At 37.7% G+C, this 27,263-nt stretch overlaps 1 protein-coding gene across 8 annotated transcripts in view; it reads left to right on the top strand.

The window, feature by feature from the left end:
- Positions 1-26,953, top strand: part of LOC106881648 (uncharacterized) — a 78,716-nt gene extending 51,763 nt beyond the window's left edge. For all 8 annotated transcript variants that reach the window (XM_052970755.1, XM_052970751.1, XM_052970753.1 and 5 more), the window contains one exon: positions 22,320-26,953. In XM_052970755.1, the coding sequence (XP_052826715.1) occupies positions 22,323-26,717 (4,395 nt within the window). In that variant the 5' untranslated portion in view covers positions 22,320-22,322 and the 3' untranslated portion in view covers positions 26,718-26,953. The remainder of the gene's footprint in view (positions 1-22,319) is intronic.
- Positions 26,954-27,263: the final 310 nt, after the last annotated feature.

Genomic DNA, 27,263 nt, shown 5'->3' with positions numbered 1-27,263 from the left:
CACACTTGCCCATCATCCACATATAAACATAAGACACCTCAACAGCAAACGGTGCGGTCTCCATGAACATGGACCTCAGAACTAATTTTCAGTGGGGACGTGCTGGGATTTATGCTTCAATAACAAAGCCAGTAGATGCACACATTCGGGAAACTTATACTTCACAGACATTACACAAAGCCTTCACATTCATAACAGTAAATACTGCATCCTAAAAACTTGCTTTCCTCTTCAGCCTCACAACAACTGCTGACTCGTGAAATCCACAATGGAATACTACTCCCACATCTGGGATGATGTGGTGCTACACACAAAACACATTCTTGTTTGCATACATTAGACTGGTTAGGGTTTGTCAATTTGTGACCAACAAGCATATTGCCGCATTGGCATCTACTCCTCAGAATAAGCTGGTACATGCCTCCTTGTCATTCATTCTCTGTCTTTGTGCACTAGTAATGACCTCCATCCCTTTTGGAAACTCTTCACCACATAGTTCTTGTGGTCATGGATTTATAGATGTTTGTATTGACCATCAAACCATATCAGTCCGTCCTGACTCAACCTACAAATGTCCTAGACTTGGCTCCTTCATCCTGACTGAAGCCATAAAAGACCATTTCAGATTTTGAATTCAGTTTCATTGTGAGCTTTCTGTATGAACAGTGTACTTGAAATCTACATGCTCTAGTTAATCTAACCATCAGGAACAGGCTTCATTCTTTTTACGCCATAAAACCGAAAGTTATAACACGAGTTATAGGGTGGAACAAAAGCAAGAAACATGGTGTAAATGCAGTTTTTCTGGAAGATTAGAACCAAACTTAGTGACCATGAACCACTGTTGCTAGATAACTTGAGTTTGTGAAATGTGGATCTACAATGCGATATGTTGACCCAGTCCTGTCACCTTGTGTATAAGCTTAAATGTATCCTGAAAGTGAGCCTCGCTACTTGCAATGATGATTCTATTTCTGCCATGAGCACTAATGTCAGCACACGGCACATTTTCACCATTTAAGTATCATTGTCTACTTTCATCTGTAGCATTTCAGCTACCTCTTCTGTTGGATTCCTGCTTAATCTAACTGCATTACTTTGGTTCATCTATGAATTTCACTCAAGATTAACTGACATTCTATTCAAGGAAGATCTATCTTCAATCTGCATAGCACAAACCTGGAACTACACACAAAGCCATTAATAGCTTCATTGTTATGCTTAGTGAGTGCAGAGTATTATTCATCCCCTATCAATCTTTCACATGAGGCTTCCAGTGCTTATTTAGTAAAGACACTTTTGTTTTCAACACGGGTATCAAAATCCTGCACTAAGAGTGACTGTGTGGTAAGAAGCTTGCTTCCCAACCACATGGTTCCCGTTTCAGTCTCACTGTGTGGCACCTTGGACAAGTGTCTTCTACTATAGCCTTGGGCCAACCAAAACTTTGTGAGTGGATTTGGTAGGCGGAAACTGAAAGAAGCCTGTCTTTTACTGGTTTCTATTATTGGATTGCAACCATGCTGGAGCAGTGTCTTCAAAGGCTTTAGTCATGTATAATGACAAAATCCAATATTGAGTGAAATATGTCTTTCGGGGACCGGTACCTATTCCATCTCATGTTTTGAGTCCTACAATTCAACTCCCTTGTTGATTATTCTGGTGGTTAGTTCCTTGCTGCAGCTAAGCAGGCAAACCAAGTTTTAATTCATGAACTAGGAAGCTTGCACTCATTTTGTTCCAACCTTTAAATTAGAAATGCTTCTAAATGACTTGAGAAAATTTAGCACTTCAGATCTAGGTAGAAACGAACATTCTATTTAACACTTCTGTGATCCTAAAACCAAGGTGCCAAATGTATCAGGATCTAGGAATGGTCTCAGTGGGTTGTTATCAGAAGAGTTAAATATAGATAATTGTAAGAGCTTTTCCTCTCCCCTCTTGCCATTGAAATTAAGTTATGATGATTAATTTATGTTTGTGTTAATATATTTCCCTGTTTTAAACAGCTGTGTAAGATTATTTAGACATGAACTAAGGATCATACTACCATACAAGTTGAATTCACAAATATTTTTTTCTCTTTACAACTGATACAATTATTGCACAGTTGTACATACGTGTGTGGCAGCATTGACAGTCATTAGAGTGTTGTGCAGGATGATGTGCTGCATTCATTCCATCGCAGCTCACCAAGTTCAAATTCCCCTGGGGTCAACTTTGTCTTTCATCTTACTGGAATCAGTTCTCAGTCTCTGGAAGAAATCAACTGTGTCCAAACCCGGAGAGAGATGGGTTCCACCATGTTTGAAATGCCAGAAACATACCATATGTTGTCAATGGCATGCTGAAAACTCCATTAGGAGTTGATGCCAGAAAGTTGTATAAGAAGTCTGATGTCATCAAGATCTCAATGATTTTTTTCTCTTTTGAGCATGTTTAAATTTAAATATTAACATGCTTCATGTCATTCACTACCTGGAGATTGAATTTTTAGACTGCCTAATCTTCATTACCGTGCATGGAAGCTTCTACGTAGTTGCTTTACCTGCTAGAAATAGCAGCTAACACTCCTTCATCACACTTTACTACTTTAAATAAAGAAAACGCATCAAGAAAAGAAGTCATATAAATCCTTAAAAAGACTGGCTAGCCACATCTGGGATCCCTTTGATCATAAGTTTTCTCAAACAGGGTTGACCTGCATCTAAACAACAATCAACTGAGGAGCCCTTTATGTGTGCTTGGTCTACAACAAATAGCAACCAAATTTCCCTCAAATCACACCTTGCCATCTTAGAAGAGACAGAGGTCTTGTTATATGATGTAACCCTAGAATCGTCTATCAGAAAAGAATTGGATGGTTGCATCTGAAATGTCTATTTGTAGGTTTGCTCAGTAAAGACTGACTTTGTACCAAGCAATGAGAAGATGATGTTTGAACATTCCTGACAATCAATTAGTGAACTCTTCAAAAGCGTCTTCTTAATTTGTGTTTTTTGTGACAGAGAAAGCAATTTAAGTCTTAGATATTTAAAGACCTAGCTCACTACCAAAAGAACACCATACTATTGTAAACATTGTATATGTATCCTCCTTGTGCTTTGAATCACTTATTCTGACTAAGCTCCTTTTCCTCCGAGCATAAAGTTCTCCCATTCTACTTGGGGGTCATATTCTTTCAAGATGCATGGTAACTTCACTAGTGCTAAAAAGAGCACCCTGTACTCATTGTAAAGTAGTCGACATTAGGAAGGGAATACAGTCAGATACTATGCCAAACAAACACTGGAACATGGTACAGTCCTCAGGCCCTTCAGATTCTGTCAAACCATTGATCCCATGCCAACATGGAATACAAATGTTGAGTGATGATGTCAGGAAATTCCACAAGACTACACAACATTACTAACTTTGGATGTGGGATTAGGTCCCTCATTTAGCTTCCATGACAGTATTCTTTGTGTTTGTAGACAACTATAGATTTACTACGAATTCTATCCATATCATTTAACCATTTGATCAACTACTGTTATTAAGTCTCGTATTTGCTACACTGGATTAGTGTTTGATATGTTTCAAAATCCTCTTGTGCAAACAGTTTATATGCATACAGCAACTCTCGTGTATCAGTACCTGCGTTTTTGTGGAAGATCCTCTATAACTAAAGACTATATGCCCATCACTCCTCATGTAATATCATGTTTGCATTTACAGAGAACCTAACGAAGCACTTTAATATCAGCAAAAGTTTGCCAAGTACATATACAATTAGCACCAAATGAGGGTACATCTTTTAGCAGCGAATAAAAGCAAGCTACATTTCATTAGTGACAAACTGAGATTTTTATTTTTAAACCAAAACTCATTCTAAAAATTTTGTTTCTGTAGTTACTTTGCAAAAGAGTATAACCTTTCTCAAGCTTTTTTTTAAGTGAATAACAGCAAAGTTCTGAAAAAATTCTATGATGAGTTTTGTAGGAATAACTCTAGAAGATATAAATGAACAAATGCTTAGGCAGTCGGTGACAAATTGAGCAGTTCATGCAAGAAATTAAATTTTCACCAGCTCGTTTCCAGCACTACAGGATGGTGCAATAACACTGAACTGATGCATTAATTAATTAATTAATTTGTAAAACTAAATTTACAGCTGGGGTCTGAGGGGATTGCTTAAAACTGACTGGTAGTTTATGTCTACTAAATGGCATAGAAATCAATGCTAAACATCATCCTTATGAAAGGATAAGTAACCATAGAGTCATTGTAACTTTTACATTTACCTGTTATCTTAGCCAAAGAAAATCTTGTATGCAATAATAAACCACAGAAATCTGAGTAACAGATTGTTCTACTGATTTAGCTTCAGTCTCATTGGCAGCCCACATTAGCAGCAGTACTTGAAGCCTATCAGGGTTGACTTAAGCTTTTGTCTCTATGTGGTTGATAAAATATCTAGAATTAAACTGATTGACTGCAAGAATTGAAACATTGATATTAAGCAGGCTTGAATTAATTTGGTTAACAGAACAGTCAACTTGTATAATGTGACTTAGTTTCTGGACTTTGTTTTATACAAGAATTTATTTCACTTAAATATTAGATGTACAAAAAAACTGCTAATAGTTTTATGATGCTTGTCCTTCATTTGCAAATAGGTTGGTGCTGAATGCCAATTTCTGTAGCTTGCTGTAGATAAAATATCAATCAGCTTTTCCCATAGAATGTAAGCTTAATTCTACAAATTAACCTTACAGCATTCAGATTACTCTCAAATGTAATGCTTATTTATTCACATTATTTTGATGTGATTTTTAGAATGAATAAAGGTAGGTGTGAGAGGCCTGATATGGTCAGTTGAAATGTTGATGGGCTAAGTGAATTTTCAATGTTGCTGCACGAAGTGGTAACTTCTACACTGTTCTATAGTATAAGGAGCTAGCAAAGTGTTTTGTATGACCTGCCAATTAATCATTGATTGTCTAGACTTATTTGTTTTTGGTTCCATGTGGTTCCGTGCTTTGGAGGTAGATAAGTAGTTATATCACTAATGCAATTGACAAAGTCATTGAAATTTTCTTAGTGAATGAGATTCTTTTACATGTTTCAGTCATTTGACTGTGGCCATGTTGGAGCACCGCCGTAAAGGGTTTTAGTCAACGACATCGACCCCAGGACATATTCCTTGTAAGCCTAGTATTTATTCTTATTTCTTTATTGCCCACAAGAGGCTGAACATAGAGGGGACAGACAAAGGTATTAAGTCGATTACCTCGACCCAGTGCGTAACTGGTACTTAATTTATCGACCCCGAAAGGATGAATGGCAAAGTTGACCTCGGCGGAATTTGAACTCAGAATATAACGGCAGACGAAATACCACTAAGCATTTCGCATGGCACGCTAACAATTGTGCCAGCTCGCCTAGTATTTATTCTATCAGTCTCTTTTGCTGAACTATTAAGTTATGGGAACATAAACATACCAACATTGGTTGTCAAGCAGTGGTGAGGGACAAACAGACACTAAGAGACAAATATATATATATACAATGGGCTTCTTTCAGTTTCCATCTACCAAATCCACTCAAGGCTTTGGTCAGCCCAAAGCTATAGTACACTTGCCCAAGGTGTCACAGTGGGACTGAACCTCGAACCATAAGGTTGGGAAGCAAGCTTCTTACCACACAGCCCTGCTTGCACCTATAGTTTTCTAAATTTAAAATTTTCTTGTCTAAAATCAATGGCTTATTTTGATTTTTGAGTTGTTGTTTGCATCCATTGCTTTCAGTCAATGTCCATTCTGCTATTGTTATTCAACCACAGGTTTGTAATTAACATGGACATTCCATCTTTTATTTCAAACTGTGTATTTAAGACTTTATTATCCAATGTGTTCTACATTTGTTGTTGAAACAGTTTGCCATAATTTGAAGATTTGGTTCCTATTTCTAGTAGACTGTGCAACAATGTAAACTCTCATTAAATAGTTGTTTAGTTTCAGATTAACCTTGATCAAGTGGAGATGGTATCTGAGACTGCTTTATCTAATGCATCTTTTTTAAAAAGACTACAGTTTAATTTAAGGAAGATTTGGCTATTATTTCTTGCATGTTGAGCTACTGCATAGAGGTATCTTCCTTTTGAAAAGGCGTGGTGATTGACTGGATTTCATCTCCAAGTTCATGTAAAATTTTGGTGTAATAATGCCGTGCTTTAAGCTATAGGATAGGAAAATAGGTACCACTTCCATTTTACTGAAAGCTTTAAGCTGTAAAATTCTGCACATTGTTTGAATTTAAATAATTACAAATTAGCCGTTTAGAAATCCATACAAGAACATGGTGAATATAGATAAGACAACTAAAATAATCACAGAATGTGAACATTAACACTGGGACACAGCCATGCAATGAGCTAATGTACAGTTTCCACCTACTTGTTCTACTCACCAGACATTGGTCAGCCCAGAATTCTAGTTGAAGACCCTTACCCAAGGTACTGCACTGTGGGATTGAACCTGAAACTTATGCAGTCATAGAACAAACTACTCAACCATACAGTATTAGATCTTATAAAGTTAGATTACACACTGGCTCTTAGGTTCTTGGTCTTTGACTTTGTGATGTTTATTTGTGTAGTAACTGCATCTAAGACATGCTACTAACCAAACATTAAGTTCATGTATTAATACAGCATTATGCCTTAGGTACAATCCTGTGCACATGTTCATTATTGACTATACAAATGATTTGATTTCTTACTTTAAGCTAAGTCTTCTTAAAAGGAATTTTTCTTTATCATCTATATCAAAATACTTTGTGATGTTTATAACCTAGACTAAGGTCCTCTTGCAGTGTGACAGGCACAAGGCATCATGCTTCCACCGGTTTGGTCAATTCGTTAGTGTTCTCTGTTCCTATCTCACAGGTCCTTGAATGCCCAGCCCCAAGTGTTCTTGGGCTAGCCTTTTTTTTGCTTCAGTAGTCACTTCAGTGCATTCTTTGCCTGTTAAGTGAATGACAAGTGCAAAATATGACCTGCCAGGTGAAACTAACACAATGCATTGGTATTTTGAAGAAGGATTTCCTCATTTCTGATATTATTTCACCAAGTGACTTAGGAGCTTTTCCGTAGACATTGTTGGTGGAATATTTCATACTCTATAGCCACTGCAACTTCATTACAGTGTTGCTTGTTGCTATGAGGTGCATGTTCTGTTTTACCATTTCTACTATTCACACCACTTTATATTTCTATCACTACCAATCACATTCCCTAGATAAGAATTGTCTACATCTTTCACAATCTGTTGTCCAATGAAGGTAGGAGGTTATGCTGTGGCATTAATCTGCATCACTTCAATCTTTTCTAAACTGAGTCTGAACTTCATTTTCCTCTAGTTTCTGTTATTGGCAAAGGCCACATCACAAATTAATTTCATTATCCTCTAGTGCCCCACTGGTTACATGATGGTGTAATGTTTAAATCTCTGATAGATATAACTTTCCTATTGCAAAACATTGTGTAGCCATTTTGCTAACTGTACCATGATATCAATATTTCTTCTTGTTTCTAAGATTTCAGTGAAATATAATTTTATGCTAATGCTATTTTTGTCAGCGTTTCCTCATTGAGGATGTTTCCAACATCACTGAAACACTGGTGCCATTTGGTAATGCATTCAATCCCTATGGTGCTTGATATTCAAAGGCTCTGTGTCTATGCCACAGTCTGTAGTAGTTGACTGACCCCTCAGTGCATGAAAATCAATGACATGACCATAAGTGGGATTTGAACTCAAAACACAAAAGAGCTGAAACATACTGCCAACCTTGAATTGGTACTTAATTTGTCAACATGGAAACTTGACCCCAGCAGAATATAGTGAGTAGAGGCAAATACCATAAGAAATGCAAGCTGATACTCCTAAATTTGAATATCCAGCCTATATTGCATTCAGAATTAGACCAACATATATGATTATAGTTCAAGTGCTCTTATTTGACCTTTTGGAGCTAATTTGTGAGCATATGTGTAAGAGGAAATCGATTCTTAATACTCCAAGGATTCTAAGGAACTTCAGCTTTGATCTGAACAGTATTGTGTAAATGAGAGCATGATGTGGGAGGAGGAAGTCATTTCTACATTGCTACATTGGCCTTCGTGCCGGTGGCACATAAAAGCACCCACTACACTCTCTGAGTGGTTGGCGTTAGGAAGGGCATCCAGCTGTAGAAACTCTGCCAAATCAGATTGGAGCCTGGTGTAGCCATCTGGTTCACCAGTCCTTAGTCAAATCGTCCAACCCATACTAGCAGGGAAAGCGGACGTTAAACGATGATGATTTAATGGAAATTGCGTATTCCACTCAAATTTATTGTCCAAACATAATCATACATGAGTTATTTGTAGTTTAACTCACAGCTATAAAGTTGTTGATTGTGTGTTATTGTTGGGGGTGGGATTGTAGTAATTTAAAAATATTTTTGTTATTACTAACAGGCAAAAAGGAAAGTTACTTTATAACAAAAAGATTATAAATTAGTATAATGGCACCAGTGTTTCAGTAATGTTGGAAACATCCTCAGTGATGGAATGCTGACAAAAATATTAGTCAGCATAAAATGATATTTCACTGAAATCTTAGAAACAAAATCAAATATTTGATATCATGGTACAGTTAGCAAAATGGCTATGCATTATGTTGATGCATGATGAAGTAGAGGTTGAATTAAGCACTTAAGATTTAGGCATACAATATCAGAGTTGATCTGTAGATATGAAAGAAAGAACAAATTGCTACACTAATGAATATAAATTTACTGTAAAATTCTGTTGGGAATTGATTAAAAATTTTTAGTCTTTTATGTTTAATTCTAATGTTGTTAGCAATCATCATCATCATTTAACATCTGTTGTCCATGCTAGCATGGGTTGGACAGTTTGACTGGACTGGCATGCTGGAAGGTTGCACCAGACTCCAGTCTGATTTGGCATACTTTTTTACAGCTGGATTCCCATGCTAACACCAACAACTCCGAGAGTGTAATGGGTGCTATTACGTACCACTGGCACGAGTGCCATTTGCGTGACACCGGTATCTGCCATGACTGTGATTTTTCTCAGCTTGATGGTTCTTCTTCTCAAGCATGACATAATGCCAAGGGTCTTGATTATTGCCTCTGTCAGGCCCAATGCTTAATAGGAACTTTGCCATTTTGCCTCCGTCAGGCCCGATGCTCGAAAGGAACTCAGCCACCTTGTTTCTGTCAGGCCCAACACTCGAAAGGAACTCAGCTACCTGGCCTCCGTCAGGCCCAACATTCAAAAGATGTTCTTTACATACCACCAGCACGAGTGCACTTAGCTTGATGGGTCCTCTCAAGCACAACACATCGCCAAAAGTCTTGGTCACCAGTCATTGCCTCTGTGAGGCTCAAAGTTTGAAGATCATGCTTCACCACCACGTCCCATATCTCCCTGGATCTACCTCTACCACATGTTCCCTCCACAGTCAGAGATTGGCACTTCTTTACATATGCATCATATAACCATACCAGTGCAGTCGTCTCTCTTGCACACGATATCTGATTTCAAGCCTACACATGTCCTCAGCTGTCATAGCCCATGTTTCACTGCCATACAGCATGGTTGTTCACACACAGGCATCAAACAATCTATCTTTTACTCTGAGAGAGAGGCCCATTATTGCCAGCAGGGGTAGGAGCTCTCTGAACTTTGCCCAGCCTAATCTTATTCTCACAGCTACACTCTCAGAGCATCCATCTCCACTACTAACTTGATCACCTAGATAATGGAAGCTATCTATTACCTCTAGCTTGTTCCCCTGGTAGTTGATGGAGTCTATGTTCTGCACATTTTCAGTGTTTATTGTACCTGTGCACCTTCTTCTGATCTTGCTGCACTTATGTGTCCAAAGCTTACATTGGGTGCACCTTATGGAGTTTCTACTACACCTATTCTAGGTTAACTCTAAGGCCCTTTGATTCTAGACCTTGTTTTCATACCTGAAACTTTTTCTCTAGTTCAGATAGCAATTCAGCTATAAGAGCAAGGTCATCAGCATAGAGGAGCAGCCTATCTCGAATTCCTCTGTTATTGCCTGAAGGACTATGATGAACAAACAAGCAGAGGCTGAGCACCAATCCATGGTGAACCTCTACTTGTACCTTGAATTATTTGCTGTACTTGTTGTCCACCTCACCTTCCTGGTAGTGTTCCTGCACATGGCTTGTACAGCTCTCACCAACCACTCATCTATCCCTAGTTTCCATGTTGACCACCAGATAAGGGATTGGGGGACTCTGTCAAAAGCTTTCACTGAGTCAACAAAAGCAAAGTACAGAGGTTTATCTTTGGCTAGGTATTTCTCCTGCAGTTACCTTACCTGAAATATAGCATCTGTGGTGCTTCTCTCTGGCACAAAACCAAACTGCATCTCATCTAGACTGATTCTCTCCATAACTTTCATTACCTTATCCAACAATTTGATACCTTTGTAGTAGTTGACTATGGTACTGCCACACCAGTCACCTGATTTACAATATGGATGACTAGACCATATCCCACACTACCAGATATTTCAAGCATCTCAGCAATGAGTCCTGATAGGCCGGGGGGCTTTCCCTGTCTTCATATCTTTAATTGCTTTATCTACCAAGGTACTGTCAATTTGGGTAGCTGGTCCCTCAATTGGGGCAGCATTTGGCAGACTTTCCTCATGCCATTCATTCTCCGCATTCAGCATTTCCAAGCCTCTTTCTTTGCAGACACATTTCTCTCCTATGACGTCACAATTTTCTCTCACAGACTGTCTTGCAATCCAAAATACTTCAGTTCTTTAGTCCTCATAACACTGAACAAAGGCAAATTTTTTTCCTGCTTCTCCCTTGGCTAGATGTGCCTGTCTCCTAGCTTCCCTTCTGGCTATCTGATACTGTTCCCTTCTCCCCTCACTCTTCCAGGCCTGTTTCTTTACTCTAATGGCCCAGTCTACAGTATTATTCCGCCACCACATCACCCTAGGTCTGGAAGAGACTTTGCACCTGCCACATATTTGATCTGTGGTACTCAGCAAGTTATCTCACAGGAATTTCCAGTTGTCCTCTATGTCACAAGTTTGTAGCTCCTCCTCTTATCAAATTTCTCAATTAGGATGTCCCTAAATCTCTGACCATATGAAGGGTCCTTAAGTTTCCAAATCCTTTTCCAGATTGGTCTGCTTCTTCACAGAACTCCAGTAGCCTTGTTCCCTCTTCGTTTTGGGAACCAATTCCATGGCCCCCATGTACACCATGGAAGATACCGAGCTGCCATCCAACATGCCCATTGAAATCCCCAGCCAGGAAGATGAGATCATTGTTACTCGTCTTTGAGGTAGCCTGCAGAAGAATATCATAAAAGTGGTCCTTTTGTTCATTTGGTAGGCCCACTTGTGAGGGCGTAGGCAGATATAATTCTAGCTGTACTATTCTGCAAGACTAGCCTGAGCTGAAGTACTCTTATCGCACACTCTGACTACTTCTATGACCTTACCCACCCATTTTTCTGCAAGAAGTATGCCCACACTACATGCTCCATCACTGTTATCTTTCCAGAAAATTTTATACCTGTGTGTCTTGCTTGTGAGGAACCTGGCTGAAGCTCCTCTCCACTTTATCTCTTGGATGCAATATACATCAACATGCCTGCTCGGTTGCTTTGTGCATTAATTTACTCAAGAATCCTTCCATTAAACAACTTTTAACATTTAACCCCATTAATATTACTGATGTGGTAGACAACCAGAGGTCTCTCATTACATAATCTGTGTTCTGCTTCCAAATTATTTCTTATTTGCCAAGTGACAACTGGTACTAGATGTACTGACTAAATATATGAATGGTCTCCATACTGTTGCATAACTATTGTAACATTCATCAACTGCTGCTGTTTACACTACATTAGCGACATCCTTGTGAATTTACACCAAATTTCTCTATCTCTCTGAAGGTTCTTAATTGAGTTGTTTCATAAAACAAAGATTTAGAACTTCTAACATTTTTAGTGCTGTTAAGTATTTACATTCATTTTTTTATTTTTATGAAACACCATCATTATGTAGATATTTGATCATAATATATAATGATTTATTTTTGTATAGGAAAGACATCACAGTTAGCTAAGAAAGTGGAGAGCCACACTAACCATTTTCTTCTCTAAGCTGTTCTATTTTTGAATTTAAGTGCAAAACTAAGAGCCAGTACTCCCAGCCTTTCAGAAATGATGTGGTAACACATTTGGCTTCAACATCTGTAAGAAAGAGTTTAGAGGGTTTTAAATTCTGTAGAAAGGATTGGAAAAAGTGTTTCATGCTGAGTCTGGGAAGATGAGCGGGCTGGAGTAGAGAGGGTATGTAGATGGCTAATTTGGTGGGGTGGGGGATTAGGGATTGATAGCTTGAAAGATTGAGGGTCTTAGTTGTGTATTATGATTACACTAGACTTTCATAGTCTTTGTTCTGTTAAAAGAGACAAAAGTTATTACAGCCCTCCATTGAAGGATTCCTTCCAAGTCTCTCTCTCTCACACACATACACACTCAGATTTGGTATGGGTTTCAGAAGTGAAATGTAGGTTGTTAAATCAGAATTTTCTTTTCTTTTCTACTCTAGGCACAAGGCCTGAAATTTTGGGGGCAGTCAATTAGATCGACCCCTGTGTGCAACTGGTATTTAATTTATCGACCCTGAAAGAATGAAAGGCAAAGTCGACTTGAATTTGAACTCAGAACATAAAGACAGATGAAATGCTGCTAAGCATTTAACTCGGCGTGCTAATGTTTCTGCCAGCTCACCACCTTTGTTAAATCAGAATATTATTGAACCTTGAGATAGACCAGAGTCGATGGAATATGAATCAGAAGGAATTGGTTCATATTGCAAATGGTGCAGGCTGACAGGAAGCTACCAATCCAGTAAATAAGAGACACAAGAAACAAGCCACAATATGGCTTCTGTCAAAGTTCTCAAGGAAGCGGGCCACTAATGACACGAACGTTTCCTGTAGATCTGGGCTGTACTGATAATCAGTGAAGAAAAGAGTGTCACAGTTTCTAATATTATGTGCTTTGATCTACCTAACTTAAAATTCTCTACCACTGGTATTTGATGGTTGTATTCTTATTGAGTGTGACTATCAGCAAGCGTGTCATCATCTTTCCTCTTGTGTTTGTATACAATCAAGAGAAGAAAACATTCTGAGAAATCCAGTAGTGGTCTGCAATGGCAAAAATTATATGCAGTTTATGAATTTAGATCCATCTGCATGTATGGCATACCATTTGCAAGCATATACTTGCATTAGCATTCAGAAAATGAGAATAAAAGGTACCTGTTCTGTCACTACTTTGAGTTCTCAGTTTCTGAAAGGAAATCTCAACTTCATTTAAAGAAATATACAAATAGTTTCTTTTTGATTTCAATGCCATAAACCCTTTAGCATTCAGATTACTCAGTCAAATGTAATGTTTATTTATTCACATTGCTTTGAATTAATTGTGTATTATCTTGTAACTTCAAGATTTCGATGGTGGAATTATTTATTTTTAGAATGATATTGCATGGTAGGTGTAAGAAGCAAGATCTGGCCAGTTTGAACATAAAAAAGGTAGAATATTTGAACCAGATATAGCTGATTTAAACACTAAAGGGTAAATATAATTATGTGTGATTTAACTCTACATCGAAACTACTTATTTGGTAGGATAGAAGATGAAAGACATGAAACATGTTCAAGCAGTAATTTAAAATGATACGAAAGGAATTTGTTCACTATCTTTTCCATTGTTCTGTAAAGCTCATATACATTATACTTAATATTTTTAACAATCAGTCTGTTTGAGTTACAGAATGCTTACTTCCAATTAGCAATTTTTTAAATATATATTTATAGAGAGACTGTATCTACAGAGCTGATGATTCTCTCTGAACAGTTGCAAGTTGATGATCGTTCGTTCATCGTTTAATGTCCACCTTCCATGCTAGCATGGGTTGGACCTACACCAGGCTCCAATCTGATTTGGCAGAGTTTCTGCAGCTAGATGCCCTTCCTAACACCAACCACTCCGAGAGTGTAGTGGGTGCTTTTATGTGCCACTGGCACGAAGGCCAGTCAGGTGGTACTTGCAACGGCCACGCTCTAAATGGTGTATTTTACGTGCCACCTGCACAGAATCCAGTCCAGCGGCACTGGCAACGACCTCGTGAAAACTTGGGGGTAACAAAATACAGTTACAAGATAAATTTGCAGGGAGGGAATTATAGCTGTGGATGACAAGTGAATTGGAGATGCTTGAGTAAAGATAACTTAAAGGCATTCAACCTAATCTGGGGAGGAGAGGTCGCAGTAGTAGCCATAGAATAGCTTGAGAAGAGACAGCATATCTGTGGACAAGAGGTTGTTGTGCATTGAGATTTTAAACATAGTGAACGACTTACCTAGAAGCGATACAGTATCATTGTAGAAAAAGCAACATGAAAGCGAGAAATAGAGTTTTCAAAGACAAGAACTGATACCGAATAATGCAAACTGCAGTCTTTTGCCAGCAGCTAAAATCAACCATCAGCCGTATTTCTTTCTGCCAAGGCTAATACCTTGATGTCCACTTACACTCTGCCTTTAATTCTATTGAACTCAAATCATTCACAACAATACCATCTGTTTATAACCATCACCACCCTCAAAAAAATTGTTCTGTTGTTTCTGAAATCAATTGTTTCCATAGAGCTGCTTACTTTTCAAGCTTAAGTTACATGCTTCTTCAAAACTTTGACTCAGAATTCATTTTTAAGGACATCTACTTGTATTCATTTGACAATACAACTGTCTCACAACTGTCAAGAAAGGTATTTCATCTGACTTCATTAATAGCTTATTGCCAAAATGATGGATTCTTTAATGATTATCTAAAATTACCAGATTCTGATTAATTTACCATGTATTAATAGATTACAAAACAACAAATACTGTTGTTTTACTTAACATGTAGACTGTCTTTAGCTACTTGAAATACATTAAGAAATAAGACACTACTGGTACTCTATAAACCCCCAATACCTACCACATTCAGAGATTGTTTTTGTCTTTCATTAAATTACTTTACTACAGTTCTAGTCCCAATCTGTAAACCCTGTTTTACTATTATGATGAGTTAGATATCTAACTCCTCATAATTTTTACATCAGTTTTTTTTTCTATACTACCATGTGTTGAACAGATTATCAAAATCTGCATCAATTATTATTTAGAGCTATTGTGTCATATCATCCAGAGATTGCTTGTACATTCAATTTTTGGCCTTGTTTTGGTGGCTTTCTGTCACTAAACATTTTATTGAATGTACTCTGTGCATTTTATTGTGCTTCCAGCACTAAAGAGCTCCCTCTGCTTTTTGTCAATTCTTCTTTGGTGTTACTGCTCTCCTTAATGGATAGCTTCTGGTGTGGCTTATAGACTTTGTTTTTGCTTATACATTGCATTTTTGGCATTGTTTCTATGGTGGATGCTCATTACCAAATACCACAGAATGTACAGGTGCATTTTCCCATGTAAATGAAGGAATCAAACCTTGACACAAACACATACCTACAGTAGTGTGTCATCATCATCATTGTTTAACATCCGTTTTCCATGCTGGCATGGGTTGGATGGTTTAACTGGGGTCTGGAAAGCCAGGCGGCCACACCAGGCTCCAATCTGATCTAGCAGTGTTTCTGCAGCTGGATGCCCTTCCTAACGCCAACCACTCTGAGAGTGTAGTAGGTGCCTTTTACGTGCCACCGGCACGGGAACCAGTCAGGCAGCACTGGCATCGGCCACGTTCAGATGGTGATTTTTATGTGCTACCGGCACATGATCCTGTCGGGGCGGGGGGGCTGGCATCGACCATGTTCGGATGTGTGGTCCACATTCTTCATTCATCTAAATTATGTTGCATTATCATTGGTATTGATTTCAATTGTTTTATCCACCAAGTGTTCTTTCACATTTAAGCATAAAATGACCAAATTACAAATTCTGAGTATTTCCAAAGATAGTGAAGAACTCTGTGGTCAAACTTTTATTTGTTGAAAGCCTGTTATTACCAAAATTAACTTGGCTTTTTGTCCTTGTGTTGGATAAACACCAAAGGCAACCCACTTGACTCACTGGTTGTTAGGCATAACTATACATTTACTCACAACCTTAAATTATTCAAAGAATTGTTGCTGGGTACAAAACTTAGAATAAAATAGTGTTCTATCCAAAGACAAATGCATCTTTCATCCTGTTGGCTCTACAAGCAAAGAAGTGAGCTTGTATTTTGTGCAATATATATTTAGACTGTTGAAACTCAATGAATGCAGTATAATGGAGAAAGCTGCTTATTAATTAGGTATGTAACAATTACTAAAAGAAAGCAAAATTAAAAGCTTGACCATCTGGAAATATTTTTATAAATTCATGTTCTAAGAAATTTCCTGTAATTTCGATTTCTGAAGTTTATTGAATTTTTTAAACTCCAAATTCTTGCAAATTTAAATATTCATTGCATTCACTGCGGAGTAGATTTTAATGTTTAATAATAAACAATATTAATTTGTTGCAGGCAACACATTATGTTTTTGTTTGCAACAGCCTCTTATTCTCGCTCACCTCTATTTTCGTTAATGATAATTTATTAATAGCTATATAACTTTGATACTAGACACAATTTCAAGGATATTATCAGTTTCTGGAGTTTGTTAAATGAATATTTTTGATAAAATGAAAATTTTTTTATATACTGGTATAATTTTTGAAGTGATGTTGTATTGAATAAATGCATGCTATTACACAAACTAGCTGCATAACTTTGATACGAGGCACAATTTCAAGAATATTATCAGTTTCTAGAGTTTGTTAAATAAATATTTTCGATAACATGAAAATTCTTTAATATACCAGTAATTTTTTTGTAATGAAGAAGTGATTTTGTTGGTATGGCAACTTGGAATGCTATAAGCTTTAGAATAATAACTATGAAATTGCTGCTATTTTTAGCACGCTAAACAAGAGTTTTTAACGAGCTTTCATTTATCTATAATATGCGACTGAAAAAAAAAATTTAGCAGTAAAGGCACAACAGCAGAAAGAAAGACGGGCAACCGAATGAGATGGAACCAGGGCAAAGTGACTGAATCTGATGTCTGAATATGCACGGAGACGTAGACAGGATTCTGTTTCCGCTACACGTGACTGACTGGTTAGGGTGTCTCAAGAGGAGAATATTCTATTTAAAAATAATGGTGTCAGATCACAAATTATTGACTCAACACTAAAGAGATCTTTTCTTTGCGATCATGTGGAAGTAGTGGAGTTGACAACCAATCTAAGACTTCTTACAGAAGGTCATTCTGATGAAAGAGAGTTTGCTAATTACCTTCTTGATGTAGGAAATAGTAACATTTCTGTTGAACAAAGCCTAGGTGAATTCAAAATCAAACTACCCAATGACCTTTGACTTGAAAGTGGTACTCTGTCAGATCTGTGAGATTTTGTATATGCTGACCCCAAAAATAACTTCACAAACCCTGTGTGGTTTGCAAATAGAACCATTGTTACTCCAACAAATGAAGCAGCACAATTTGTGGATGATTTACTGTTGACCAGGATCCCTGGTGAGCTAAAAATATAAAGAAGCTCAGATACAGTTGATAATGAAACTCTGTACATAATCGAGTTCATAAGTACACTATTCTCAAACTGAAGAAAAGAAGATGCATAATGCTTCTGAGAAATTTAGACGCTACTAATGGACATTGCAATGGCACATGCTACATCATTATCAGTTTACATGATCATGTTATTGAGGCTGAGGTTACTTCTTGCCCTTATGCAGGATCAACTCTGCTAATCCCAAGAGTGCCACATGTATCTCAAGAAATGGAATTTCCGTTTACATCTACAGGCAAACTATTTCCTGTTAAGCCAGCTTTTGCCTTGACATGCTACAAGGCACAGGGACAGACTTTTGAACAAATTGGAATGTATCTTCCGGCACAATTCTTCTTACATGGTCAGCTGTATGTTGCATTATCTAGAGTTTGATAGAAGGCTAATGTAAAAACATTGGCTGAGAGAAATAGAAACAGTATGATTACTGACAATTGTGTTTACAAGGAGATACTACTTTAAAGTAAAGTAACATATATTTGTGTGGAATTCAATTGTTTTGGCATATTTCAACACATGCCGAATGAATGATATTATATTAGATCATTTTAAATTTGGATTTATTTGAAAAAGTAAGGAAACACCATTCCCATGTGTTCTCACAGCACCAGACTTTTGTGTGTGTGTGTGTATCCCTCCATCCAGCTATCTATCTATGCACACCTATGTAAGTTCTGCCAATTATTAATGATAGATATATATCACAGATTGACTCTTTAAAAAAAGAGAGATTATGACTGATAAAATAATGAAAGCAATATTTACTAAGCAAGTGAGCACTATTATACAAAGAAATAATTCGACATAAAATATCATAAAAATTATTAGAATTGGGAATCAAATGTGGAAATATCAAGTGGCTAGCAGAAAACTGCCCAGAGGGTGGTCTTTCTGCTAGTTACATATAATGATGGTAATATAGTTTCAGTAGGTATGTTCTGATAGGCACAAATCAACCCTCATATTAGATCGTTAAACACAAACAAACATTCCGTTGTGGCTGAAAGGGCAAAAATCTTTGGAATAAGTAAGTTTATACAGAAATTGAGATTTTAGTGAAGTGCTATAGTTAATGAATAAGTTCTGGTATTGTTATCTAAACTTGATTGTGATGCATTCAACAACAGTCATTCCCAAATTCCTAGTATTGTGTTTCCATTACATGAATAGCTTGATGGAATTTTTCTCAAAAGAAATTTAGGGAAGAATGTAGGAAGTGTGTTGTTAATGACATCTAATCTGCCTTAATAGGTTCTCAACTCCGCCTCAGACAATATTCCCCAGAAAGTTTAATGCATAAACATTGAGAAGCCTGTCAAAGCTTTTAATTTCAGTGTATAGATTAAGGATTTGTTCAAATTCAGTAACTTTTAAAACTTCATTGATATGCACATCCACCCTTTTGAAATTCCCTTCAAAAGTTTGTGATATGTAGAGGTAGAAATATATTCTTGGGATCAACTAAAAGAACAAATTAGATTGTTTTCATTCCTTAGTGGCCAATCTCATTGAATATAGAGAGCCATAGTTATAAACAGTGATAGTGGTAAATCTTGCATGCATACCAGTATATATCTTTGACATTGCCAAAGATTCCAACCCATGCCAGTATGGAAAACTCATTAAATGATGATGATTCCATTATTCAATCCATTGTATATGGTACCAAGTAGTAGGTCATGTCTCTTTTTAGATGTATATATTGGACAACAGGGATCTGTTGCTTTACTTTGCTATTACACAGAAGACCTGCTTTCAGACCTCTTTGCAGTAAATCAGTGATGCAGTACCAGTCAGATACTACAGGAATTTGAGACAAGTTGTGTGAAAGAGTTCTTTGTCATTGCAGTAGCAGAATGGACCATCAGCTGTAAAGCTTGTTGCGAAATTGATATTTCTCTAGCAGAGGGTAGCAACTAACTTGCACTTTTTGGTCAAGGAATTTACCTTGAAATATGAAATTTTACCTTCTCTTTAAGTCTTTTAAGTATTCAAATACTTTGAAGTAAATAACTTTGACACCAACTATAGACATTACAGCATCCCCAACAATTACACGTTCATTAACTATGGAAGCTAGTTCACCATTTGAGGTTTTAGTATATACATTTTTCGGTTTTGTGGCTTTTTTTTTTTTTTGTAGTATAGGAAAATGTCATATTTAACTGATCTGGATCTGGTTTCACTGATTTCAGCTTCACGTAGTTTTATGTAATTTTCCCATATTAAAAACCATGTGCAGTTTAATGATTAAACTGGCATGTTGCTTATGTGTGTGTGTGTTATATAAAAAAATATATGGTAACTATATAACAACCAAAGTATAATATATCTGGTCTATTTCCATATGACCCATCGTGATAGCTGATCATTGGGTCTTTGCTGTAAAAACATCACAAGGCTGTGTGGTAAGTAGCTTGCTTACCAACCACATGGTTCTCGGTTCAGTCCCACTGCGTGGCACCTTGGGCAAGTGTCTTCTACTATAGCCTCAGGCCGACCAAAGCCTTGTGAGTGGATTTGGTAGACGGAAACTGAAAGAAGCCTGTCGTATATATATGTGTGTGTGTGTCTGTGTTTGTCCTCCCACCATCGCTTGACAACCGATGCTGGTATGTTTACATCCCCATAACTTGGCGGTTCGGCAACAAAAAAAAAGAGAGACTGATAGAATAAGTACTAGGCTTACAAAGAATAAGTCAATTTGCTCGACTAAAGGCAGTGCTCCAGCATGGCCACAGTCAAATGACTGAAACAAGTAAAAGAGTATGGATTTTACATTCATGGTCATGCTGATTAAATAGCAAATGTTCTGAAAAACAAAAATATTTAAAATATAATTATATACATAGGTGCAGGAGTGGCTGTGTGGTAAGTAGCTTGCTTACCAACCACGTTTCTGAGTTCAGTCCTACTGTGTGACACCTTGGGCAAGTGTTTTCTGCTATAGCCTTGGACCGACCAAAGCCTTGTGATTGGATTTGGTAGACAGAAACTGAAAGAAGCCCATTGTATATATACATATATATGTTTGTGTCTGTGTTTGCCCCCCCCCACCATCACTTGACAACCGATGTTGGTGTGTCTACGTCCCCATAACTTAGTGGTTTGGCAAAAGACTGATAGAATAAGTACTAGGCTTACAAAGAATAAGTTCTGGTGTCGATTTGTTCGACTAAGGGCAGTGCTCCAGCATGGCCACAGTCAAATGACTGAAACAAATAAGAGTATATTAAAAAAAGGATAATTTATCTCGTCTCAGAAACTATACTACTGAAAAATTGCATTAAAAATATTTGTTGGTACACGTAAAATTCTTTGTTGGACAGTATAATTAGAACAGTGTTTTTTTTTTTTAAAGAATATATTTAAATGGAATGTGCTAAGTTTAGTATTTCAGTTTTTAATACTTATCAGGTTCATGTGGGGTTTTTGTGTGTCTGTGTGCATTAAGCATCTGACATATTCACAATATCTCTGAGTTCTTTCATGACATGAATTTCAACTTCAATTAAGTGTATTTACTTAGCAATTTACTCACTAACACTTGAATAATCTATGAAAAGGCTGATGAGTTTTTAACAAGGTAAAACATGTCCAGAGTTTGCAATCCTTGGTGAAATAATAATATCCATCAACTAATCTTTTTTCTTTTTCTTTCTTTCTTTTTTTTTTGTACTCATGATAGTGATAATCTGAATACGATAGATTTTTATTATTTTAACCATTAAACATGCTATCACCTACATATTTCTGGAATGAGTTATTATTTATGTTATATGCTTTCTCTAATTCTGTATGTTTGTTTGTTTTTCCCCTCAACAGTGAAAGACAGGTTTGTATTGCAGATATAATTACAATAATGTAATAATATTTGTCATTTTGCATAAACTGATTATTCTAGTGTTAAGACAGTGATAAATGCATTTACTTTTTCGTGAATTTTTTCTCCTCTTACTGGACATAATAGTGCCAAGACTGTCTCCTTAAGTAGATAAAGGCAGAAAATGAATTATGTCAGTGTGTTGTTAAGCAAGGAAAACAGCTATAGTTTTGTCATGATATCCTATAAGATATACTCCCTTTTTGTCCTTTTGGTTCTTCTGCATCCTGGTTCCATAAGCAGATAAATAACATTCTCTGAGGATTCTAAAATCAATTGTGAATACACTCCTCTATAGCTTAGCTTAAACCATTCACTCTTGGTGGGAACAGGCCATTGATGACTTTTCTCCATTGTCTTCAACTCTGGGCTGTCCTTCCCTTTCCCAGATCTTGTTGGTTTCAAATTGTCATCAATGCTTCAGTAACTGACAAGCTTCTTTCAGTTTCCATCTACTTGCAAGGCTTTGGTTCATCCAAAGCTACTGTGTAAGACACTTACCAACAGTGCCATGCAGTGGGACTGAACCCAAGAGCACATGGTTGGGAAGGAAGCTTCTCAACATTCAGCCATGTATGTCTGATGAATTGATTGATTTATGTTTAGAAAATAAAACAATGTTCTTTGTGAAATTAATTTATTACAAATAAATAACAGTTTTTTTCTTTTTTTTCTTTTTCAGAAAATGTCTGTAATCATTCGATTGCAAGGCCTTCCATGGTCTGCTAGTGCCATGGATATTCGGCAGTATTTCCAAGGATTAAGTATCCCTGACGGAGGTGTACATATTGTCGGTGGAGAAAGAGGTGACGCTTTTATTGCATTTGGGTCTGATGAAGATGCGCGGCAAGCTATGTTACGTACAAACGGTCAAATCAATGGAAACACTGTACAACTATTGCTCAGTAGCAAAACCGAAATGCAGAGTGTGATTGCTTTAGCCAGAGAAGCTGTGCCTACCCAAGCTTTCAGCAAACCTGCTCCTGCTGCACCCCCATCAACAGGACCACCAACTGGTCCTCCTCCTGGACCCTTAAATGATCATATACGTTCATTAGGACCACAGAATCATACAAATTTTATTCCAGATAGAAGTGTTCCTCCACCAAGAAACATGGATTATCCCAATAGGAATTTTCCTTCAGTCCCTACAGATATTCGAAGTAATATACCACCACCAACAACAAACACTGTCCCTGGATTACCACCAATGCCTGGACTGCCTCCTGATCCTAAATTTGGACCAAATCTGATGAATCCAAATAATCGAGATCCATATTTTGTATCACAAGACCCAGATAATAACATGAACAGGCCGCCAATGGATTTCCGCCCTCCAGAAGCCCCAAATGATTTTGCTGTTAATCGTCGGCCCAATTTTCCACCAAACCAAGATCCTAGATTGGAACATGGTGCAAATGATCAAAGGCACTTTGGAACTGCAAATGTAAATGCACCTCCTGGAGGATTTATGAATGTGAGAGATGCACATTTAAATTTACCCAATTACCCAGTTCCACAACCCAACAGAAATATCCAAATCCCAAATCCTCCATTGCAGCCCCCTGAGATAATGCCACTGGGTAAACCTCCTGGGCCAGAAGTGCTGCCCCCTTATCATACAGAACGTAAAAATGAATTTGAGACCAATCAGAATAATATGAGGCCTAATATTCCAGTTCATCATATGCCTCCTGCAAATATTAACAGACCAGACCAAAACAGACCTGAGTTTCAACCGCATGGTCCTCCACGGCTTGATATAGTCCCACCAGTGGCAAGAGGAGATATGTTAAATCAACCTAATCAGCCTCGTACAAATGACTCAACTAACACTAACCCAGATCCAGCTCACCCAATGAACTACATGAGAAATGAACCTTCAAGGCCTGATATGGTGAGACATGATCAAGGACGTTCTGACCTTGTGCACCCTGAAGCCAGCATGGGAAGACTAGAACCAAACAGAGGTGATGCAGGGCGTCGAGATCCTCCAAAACTTGATGTTGGGCGCCATGATTCTGGTAGACCAGATTCAGGAAGAAGTTATGGTGGAAGACATGAATCCAGATTTGACAACCCACATCCTGATGTCAACAGAACTGAACATGTCAGGACAGATCAAGAAAGAACAGAATCTCTAAGACTTGAAACTGGAAGAATGGCTGCGAATAGATCTGAAGCTAATCGGCCAAGTAGCTCTGGGAGATCTGACATCTCTAAAGTTGACCAAAACAGATCAGATTCTAGCAGGAATGAAGGGAGTAAAACTGCAGAGTCTAGCCGTCATGAATCAAGTAGAAATGACTCAAATCGATCTGATTCTGGTCGCCATGATTCAAAGTCTGACTCTCGCCATGATTCCAGGTCAGAGTCAGGTAGACATGAATTCAACAGATATGATTCTGGTCGCCATGATAGTAGTCGACATGACCGTAGCCGTGACGATGGTGGTCGATATGACAGGCATGATCGGGGAAGAGATGATAGCAATCGCTATGACAGAAGAGAAAATCGGAGAGATTCAAGATATGATAGTCATTATGATGGTGGTAGACATGACAGTAGGTACGATGGTGGGCGTTATGATAACCAGCATGATTCTGGAGGTCGCTATGAAACTTCAAGAAATGACTCAAGGCACGATGGTAGTCGGGGCAGTGACAAAGCTCCTCTAAATAGAGGAGTTGGTACTCGAGATTTCGATCGAGGTGGACGGGATAATCAAACTAAAACTGATTCAGGAGGCTCCAACAGACAGTCTGGTCTACCTGTAGACACATACAAAAATACTGGTCCAGGAGAAATGAATAACAACAGAAAAGGGCGTATGGATATGGGTGGAAATATGAACAGAAATAATAGATCCAAAAATGACTATGGAGCTGATGGTAGAAGAGGAGATTATAATTATGGCCAAACTCCACCTAGAGATCCAGGATTTCCAGGTTCCATGCCTGGTTTTGATGGGCAAAGATTTCCTGACAGACCTTTAGGTCATCCTGATTGTCCTCCCTTTGGTGAACCAAATATGGGTGATGATCCTAATATGTTTCAAGGAAAAGATAAAATGTATGAAGATCCTGACATGAGTGGATTACCTAGAGGTCTTTTAGGTGATGCTCCTCCTGGGTTTCTACCTGGCCAACCTGGCCCACCGCACGACAGTCAAGTCAACTGGGGTGATGATGGCTATGCCATGAGAGATGATCGGATTCCCGGAGAAAGACTTGATGATTTCCGTAATGAATGGCATGAGGAGGAAATGAATATGGGCCCGCACTACTCTCAACCTGGTTCTTGGAATGATATGCCTCCAAACCAACCTCCATACCACAGAAATGATGGCCCACCACCTTTCCCAAGAAATGAACCCTATGGAAGGTATGGCAGCCCAAACAGAAATGAGAGAGGAGGTCCCCCTGGTCGAATGCCAGGATCACTTATGGACGATAGAAAATATGGACCCCCTAATGAAATGAACTTTGGTTCTGGTGATTCTGGAAATAGACGGCCTGGTAATATGGATGATAATTCTATGCGTGGTATAAAACGTGGACACTGTGAACCTGATTTGTTTGTTGAAGTAGTTGGCCTACCTTATAGTGTTGGCTACCGTGATGTGCGAAGATTCTTCTCTGGATGTACCATCCCTCGAGATGGTTTAAAACTTATCAATAATGAAAAGGGGCGGAGAGCTGGCAATGCATTTATCAAATTTGCTTCTGAGCAAGACACAGCAGAAGCATTCTCACGTCATGGAAATTTCATGGCAAACCGATATATAGAAATATACCGGTGCTCAATGGAGGATTTTGAAAATGCCATTGATTCCTTTGTACCGAAAGCAACTCATGGGCCAACCCCAAATAAAATGATGAAAAGCGATAATCTAAATGAAAACCCTTCAAGGGACATGTCTAGTGCGAAACCAAATACAAGCAATGATATTCCTCCTCTGGTTAAATCTAACAAAGAAACAAGTGCAAACACTGCTGATAACACATCGTCTTCATCATCAACTCCTTTCCCAGTTATTCAAATCAAAGGTATTCCTCTTAATGCAACAAATGATGATATAGTAAAATTCTTAAAAGATGTTCATATTTCCAACCCAAGCACATGTATTGTAATCGAACATGATTCCCGTGGTAAGAACACTGGTATTGCATTTGTTGAAGTAATGTCTCAGAAAGACTATGACAGCTCCCTCACATACGATGGACGTCACATGGGGGGACGACTTATTCGTATTGTTGAAGGAAACAAGAAAGATATGTCACTTTTACAAGACAAAGAGAAAAAAGGGTCATCAGAAAAATCTTCCCCTAACAAAAATCAGAAAGATGTTTCAAAAGCTGTTGGGAAAACAGATTCCAAAACTGGCAGTAGTGATAAAATGGAAAACCTAGCTTCTAAAATATCTGAAGCTAAAGCTCAAGATAAAAAGTCATTATCCAGCAGTAATGGGAAAAAAAACGAAACTCTCACATCACACCCAGTCCCTTATTATTGTGTCAGTCTAAAGGGACTTCCTTTTGCAGTAACTACTAACGAAATTAAAGAATTTTGTCAGGGTTTAAATATTGCACCTCGGGGTATCCAAATTGTTTATGGAAAAGATGGCCGTACAACTGGGCAGGCTTTTGTGGAATTTGTAACAAGTACAGATTGTGAAAAAGCTGTTGCTCGTGACAAGAAGTATGTAGGAAAGCGTTATGTTAATGTTACTGCAGTAACTAAAGCTGAAATGATGGACTGTTTGAAACAAGCCAGGCAGGCTAATATGCAAAACAACACAGAATCTTCTAATCCTCCTTTTATGGTTCATGGTGGTAAACAGTATGAGTATGTTAAGGGGGAAAATTTTCCTCCTTCAGTGTCTATTGGAGAAATTCTGAACTTCTTCAGGGGTTATTACCCGGTGCCTGAGTCAATTCGTCTCCACTATGCCGATGATGGCAGACCTACTGGTAATGCTATGATAGGATTTGTTACGAGAGATGAGGCTTTAAAAGCTATGGAAGACTTAAATCATAAGCTGTGTCGAAAAAATGTTGTCACATTGCGTAAGGCATGAAAAAAGAAAAAAAGATAAATTGTGTAGACTGTTTTTCTTGACTCAATCAAGGACTGAGTACTCATTTTTCATGCTTTATATCTATCCAGTTTATGACTCAATATTGTTAGCTATGAATTTCTCAGAACAGAACATTCAGTGCATAAGGAAACACTTCTGTTTTTTATACCATTTTCCTTTCTAGTTAGGTTTATCCAAAATCTAAACCATTACCTGTTTTAGTTTTTTTTTTTTTTTCTGAAACTAAAGTAAAACTACTTTAAAATTTCTCATATGTTGCCCTTTGGTGGTTCATAAGAAATGATGTGATCCACCTTTGCATTATGTATGAAACAGTTAAGCAGTTGCAATTTGGCCTTTTTTTTTTTTTTTCTACCCATTGTTATCATCTGAGATGATTTCCAATTCTCTCAAAATTCCTAGAATCCTTCATACAATCACAAAAATTTTAGACAAGAAAAATTATTGATTGAAGGGAATCAAGAGAAATTTTGGACTGTATGAGAGCAGCTGTTATTTACCTTTTTTTTTTTTTTTTTTTAAAAA

The sequence above is a fragment of the Octopus bimaculoides genome, chromosome 9 (genome assembly GCF_001194135.2).
Source record: "Octopus bimaculoides isolate UCB-OBI-ISO-001 chromosome 9, ASM119413v2, whole genome shotgun sequence".
Classification (NCBI taxonomy): domain Eukaryota; kingdom Metazoa; phylum Mollusca; class Cephalopoda; order Octopoda; family Octopodidae; genus Octopus; species Octopus bimaculoides.
The sequence above is the reverse complement of the archived record's forward strand: the minus strand, read 5'-3'. Positions and strand labels throughout refer to the sequence as shown.